Source organism: Echinops telfairi, unplaced genomic scaffold, assembly GCF_000313985.2.
Source record: "Echinops telfairi isolate 266 unplaced genomic scaffold, ASM31398v2 ScPeMD7_7469;HRSCAF=8507_0, whole genome shotgun sequence".
NCBI classification, from domain to species: Eukaryota; Metazoa; Chordata; class Mammalia; order Afrosoricida; family Tenrecidae; genus Echinops; species Echinops telfairi.
Genome location: NW_022111372.1, coordinates 16,444,081 through 16,450,024, shown reverse-complemented (window position 1 = coordinate 16,450,024; position 5,944 = coordinate 16,444,081). Strand labels below are relative to the sequence as shown.

At 38.7% G+C, this 5,944-nt stretch overlaps 1 protein-coding gene across 1 annotated transcript in view; it reads left to right on the top strand.

The window, feature by feature from the left end:
- The window catches only part of ADAMTS5 (ADAM metallopeptidase with thrombospondin type 1 motif 5), a 71,396-nt gene that overhangs the window by 42,812 nt on the left and 22,640 nt on the right, over positions 1-5,944 (top strand). Inside the window, exon 3 of the mRNA XM_004713092.2 lies at positions 3,201-3,368. Coding sequence (XP_004713149.1) covers positions 3,201-3,368 — 168 coding nt within the window. The remainder of the gene's footprint in view (positions 1-3,200; positions 3,369-5,944) is intronic.

Genomic DNA, 5,944 nt, shown 5'->3' with positions numbered 1-5,944 from the left:
ACTGTACTCAATGTCTGCCATGAGAGCAGTAGACCACTGTACTCAATGTCTTCCATGAGAGCAGTAGCCCACTGTACTCAATGTCTGCCATGAGAATGGTCTTCATTGACTGACACTGAGAAATAGACTGTCGGGTTTTTGTTTTTGTTTTGCCTACTCTGTCTTAACCTGACTCTACTCTAAGCTGTGCAACATTCTAGCAACACCAGTCTTCCACTGGCAGCTGTTGACTCTGTTTGAGGGGTGTTGGCTTGGAATTGGATGCAAGTGTTCTACACAAGAATGCAAGAAGTCCTATCAATGAGCCGCTACTGTCTCATGGACAAAAAAGGAATGGGAAAAAAATACTACTTCTAGAGTGGTTTGTTGTTATTTTTTACAGTTTCTACAAATCCCTCTCCAGAATTCTTTTCAACAGTGTTCTTTTTATTCTTTGTTGTTTCATGTTACATGTTGGTTCCCACCTACAGTGACCCTATGCACAGCAGAATGGAACATTGCCCAATCTTGCATCTCACAATTTTTGTTATATTAGAGCTCATTGTTGTAGTCACTGTGTCAATCCATTTTACCAATGCCCACGCCCCCACCACCACCACACACACACACACACACACACACACACACACTTCACTAAGCATGATGCCTTTCTTCAGGCAATGATCTCTCTTGATAACCTGTTTAAAGTATGTGAAAAGAAACCACTTCATCCTGTCTTCCGAGGAGTATTCTTGTAGTTCTTCTAAGACAGATTTGTTTGTTCTTCTTACTGTCCAAAGAATTTTGAAACTTCACCAGCACCTTAATTCAAATGAATTAATTCCTCTTCTGTCTCCCTTATTCTGTGCCTAACTTTCACATGCACATGGGGTGATGAAAAATATTATTACTTGGGTCAGATGCACCTTAGACCTCAAAGTGGCATCCTTGATTTTCAATACCTTAAACCGTTCTTAGGCAGCAGGGTTATCCTGTGCACTACATCACTGAATTGTTAACTATTACTTCCTTGAGTGTTGGCTGTGAATCCAAGCAAGATAGAGTCATTGACAACTTCAGTTTCTTTTCAGTTTATAAGTTGCCTAATGGTCAAGTTGTGAGCATTTTGATGTTCTTTGCACTGAGTTGTAACTGATACTGAAGGTTGTAGTCTCGGTATTCAGCAGCAAGTTTGTCAGGTCTGCCTTGCTTTCAGGAAGCAAGGTTGTGTCATCTGCCTATGGCTGGTTCTTAATAAGCCTTTCCCCATCCTTGATGCCTCGTCTTCCAACTTCTTACCTTAGCTGCTCATTTAAATTGAATGAGTATGGTAAAAAGATACAGCCCTGACACCTGCCTTTCCTGACTTTGAACTCACTATTCCCTTGTTCTATTCACATGACTGCCTCTTGGTGCACGTACAGGTTCCTCATGGACACAACGGAGTGTTTGGAATTCCCATTCTTCTTAATATATCCATTCGTTTCTTTTCACCCACACTGTAAAATGCCTTTGTGTAATTAATAACACACAAGTAAAGATGGTGGCCCAGTGGGTTACACATTAGGCTGTTAACTGCAAGGGCAGCAATTTGAAGCCAACAGCCTATCTGCACAAAATAAGGCTTTCTACTCTGTAAATATGGACAGCCCTGGAAACTCACAAAGACAGTGTTATTGTCTTATAGACTCAATACAAGTCTGAATTGACTAAATCGTGGTGAGTTATTGGTGTTGTTTTGTTTTGAATTAGGCTGCTTCTTTTTATCCTTAAACTCTCTGAGAATTAATGTCATGCAATAGAGGTCAATTCAGGAAAACTATAGGAATGTGATTATATGCTCGATGAAATAATATCTAGCTTGGTAAATTGGAAATGGCACTAATCTGGGATTTTGGAGAACCTGATTGGAGGCTGAAGCACAAACACCACCTTCTTGAGTGGTTTGGACAATACTATACATGTTTTTTTTCTCTTGGAGCTCTAAACACCACATTATGGGCATATTGGCATTCTTGATACTTGTAAATGTTGATTAAAAATATAAACTAAGTAACTGAAAAAAATAAAGAGTGAAGCAATCTTACATTAATATAGAAGCTGGAAGTCACTAATTTAATGCCTTTATATTTTTGCCCATGTTCCTCTCTAATTCCGTCACTTATTTACTTGAAATAGAATTATTTACCAATAATTATCTACCTGGAAATAGAAATCATTACTCTTCAAATATGGGGCAGTGGAGGCTCAGTGGTAGAGTTCCGGCCTTGAAGCAGGAGATCAGGATTAGATACCACCCACCTGTTGGTGGAGGCAGGTGTGTTACTATGTTGCTGGGCAGCTTTCAATTCAGCTGTCAAACAAGATGACTAAGGAATAAAGGCCTGGTGATATATTTCTGAAAATAAGCCAATGTAAATGAAGCTATCTGCAACTGACCTTGGGGCTACGTGGGAAGCAGAGTGGGTCGTGTTTTCTTCACTTGTGCCAGCATTCAGTTGTAATTGGGGGCTGGCTTGACAACCTGTCAAAAACTATCTGTCAAATGTTTTCAACTTGCAAGAGACGACACTAAATACAGAGGTTTTAAGGAACCCTGGTACACAACAGGGGATGTTAAATACAGGTTGGCAGTGCACACCCACCTAGAAACCCCTGCAAGGAGAAGACTTGGTGATCTGTTCTCCTAAACATGATAGCCAAGAAAGCACGATGGGTCCATTCGACTCTGCCACGTGGTTACGATGCGAGGAAATCAACTTGAAGGTCGCAAATGACAGCTGGGACGTTTCAACAGTGGACAGCAGGAGCTGCCTTTTGCTCTCCCAGGATTTCTGGTTGATCAGAGAAGGCCAAAAATTAGAAAATCTAAATAATATGCAGTGAGGGCTATGACAAAATCCCACATTAGCCTCGAAAATTCTAGATTCTAAATAAGGACTTGTGTCTGCATATCATTGACCATATGTAATCCAGATGAATTATGGAAACAGTCATTCCTTAGCTTAATTTTAGCATTTGCCTCTAGATATTTCCTCCAAGCAAGTGTCCTCTAACTTCATGAAGCTTTGGTTTTGCCAGGGGTACAGTCTGCAGGAGAGAAACCAGTTAAAACGAACAGACCTACGTGTGGGAAACTAAATGACGCTCTACATTTGTCATCATGAACAAACAGAAATGCAAAATCACCCATTGTCTGCACTTCCCACTTTCTCTCCTAGGACATCTACTTGGCCTCTCCCATGATGATTCCAAATTCTGTGAGGAGAATTTTGGTTCCACAGAAGATAAGCGCTTAATGTCTTCCATCCTCACCAGTATCGACGCATCCAAGCCCTGGTCCAAATGCACGTCAGCCACCATCACCGAGTTTCTGGATGACGGCCATGGTATGTATCCGTGAGGGCAACGTAAGCTCACAAACAAAATCTTGGGTGTATTACAAGCGTTGCTTCATTCGATCCTCATAATGTTCCACTTGCCTTCTAAGACATTTGTTGTTTAGACTGTGCCAGGAAAAGTGGCAAGGAGACCGTGTCTAGTGGTGTATAAAGCCAACGCCTTAGTGGTAGTACAACTCTGGTGTTTTTTCGTTTGAATTAGAGAGTTCAAAAGGGAAGCCCTGTGGGAGACCACACAGAATGCCTAGCCAGGGCTCTGAAAGCCTGGTTCTTATTCCCTCATTCAGCACCAGCTTCCTATGAGACCATTGGCAGACATCTTGATTCCCTCACTATTACTATGACTTTCAGAGTCATCGCTACATGGCCGTTACAGGGGTGTGGTTAAGATGTAGGTGACAATTTTGTCATGTACTCTTTATGGTGCCCTCAAACCAGGAAAGGAGGCCTGGTCTAAATGTACATCAACAAGGAGGATTTCCTTTCATCCTCACAGCAGTTCCAGTGAAAGTGGAGTGAACACTTCAAAACAAATAGAAAAAGCAATTTGAATGTTGGGAAAACGCTTTAAGAACTTCCAGTGGAAATACGTGGCCTGGTCCTTTAGAGCATACATTCCCAAATGTATTTGTTCTACCATTCTCTTTTCAGAAAAAAAAAATTACTCACCACAATGCTGGCAATTAAATCCTTTTGTTTGTAATTGGATGTAGTGTAGAAGCACAGATATCTACTTCTGCAGCCCCCAGATCTCTCCAGGGCCCCTGAGGGAACAGGATTGCATCCTTTGGAAACACTGCTTTAGATATCATTTTAGAGGATAGCATCGTTCATTAGTAAAGTCTGTACAACTAGAATCAATGCTGTTAGTAATATCAACATGCCATTTTAGAATTGATCAGTTCTGACAGTAAGGAATCTTTGAAACAAGCTGTTGAAAATTCTCAGTGTTTTTTAATACTTTGAAGGAATAGAAACAATAAACCTTACTTTTAGAAGTCTTCAGAGATCAAGCTCCACATCTAAATATATCAACATATTGACATTCTTTTTATTTTTGCTTTTGAAACATTGACCTCTCTCTGAATTGTGGTTACATTGAAAACTACAGCAATTTTAGATCTAACAAGTTTGCACTTAACATCTCTTAATCTATAATTCAACGTTAGATAAAATAAGTAAATCATGATTTGTGCTAGCTCTTTTTAACCAGTTCCATAAAATAGTGAACTGATACTTTCATAATTTCTTAGTGAGCAGACCATCTTGAGCTTTGGTCTTACAATGTTAAAATAATGGACAAGTTCTATTGATTTTTTATTTTTTTTAAATTAGCTGCACCATTTTTTGGTATCATGTAGCCAAAATGAGTTCTAACGCATTTTTGCTACTTTACTGATGAGCTGATAATGCTTTAGCAACTTGCTAAAACTTAAAATTCCCATTGTGGAAAACAATCTAGGTCTCACTTGATTTAAATTTCTCTCATTACCAAGTAAATGCTAATTACTTAGTTGAATGGCATTCCAATATCTCAGAGATTGACCACCAAGAGTAGTGATAAATATATTAAACTTTAGTTCATTATTTAGTTCATTTAATGAACTGTTTAGTTCATTAAAACTGTTGATTAAATGTGGAGAAAGTACTAAATTGAATGTTTCCCTAATTATCTGCATATCTACATTGACCAATTCAATGTCTAATCATTAAAGTCTGTTTGGGGTAGAATATGAGACTTCTGTCTTAATAATGATTTTGGCTCTTTTTTCAGGGTTTCTGAAAAAGAAATAACTTTCATTTTTTATTTCAAATCACACGTTACACATTCCAAAAGGCTGAGCTAAACTCTGAATCCCTAAATGAATGGATTTAGTTGCTAAGGCAGCAAATACTTATGGCTAAAATGGGACCTCTTTTCCCCCTGTATAAATATTAGGTCAGCTAATTACAATGCTGTGCAGAATTTTGTTCCTTATTGCATAATTTTGGAAGGATTCACTTGTTTCATGTTTGTGGAATTTATGATCCCACTTTCCTTACAGTAAATATGCTTTCTGCATTGTCTATATTTTTAAATATCTCTCTATTAAAGAACCCATACACTGATTTACTTTGAGATTACAGCAAATTGGGTTATTTTATATATCTCTGTGATCTCTACTGACTTGTTAGATAGAGCAACCGAGAACATAATTTTAGTAGAAATAAATTTTAATCAATTAATAAAATCTGCTTGTATCATCCATGCATAATAAATGCATAAATTCAATCAGAAAAATTCTTTGGATAAAAATTTCTTATGGGTCATCTCCTCCCCAAGACCCCTCTGCAAGGGGATCTCCAGTGGCCTACTAATGGGCTTTGGGTCTCCACACCACATTCCCCCCATCATTCACTATGGTAAGAATTTTTGTTCTAAGAATTTTTGTTCTGATGATTCCTTATACCTGATCCTTTTGACACCTTGTGATTGCATAGACTGGTGTGATTCTTCCATGTGGGCTTTGTTGCTTCTGAGCTTGATGGCCGCTTGATTACCTTCAAGCCTTTAAGACCCCAGA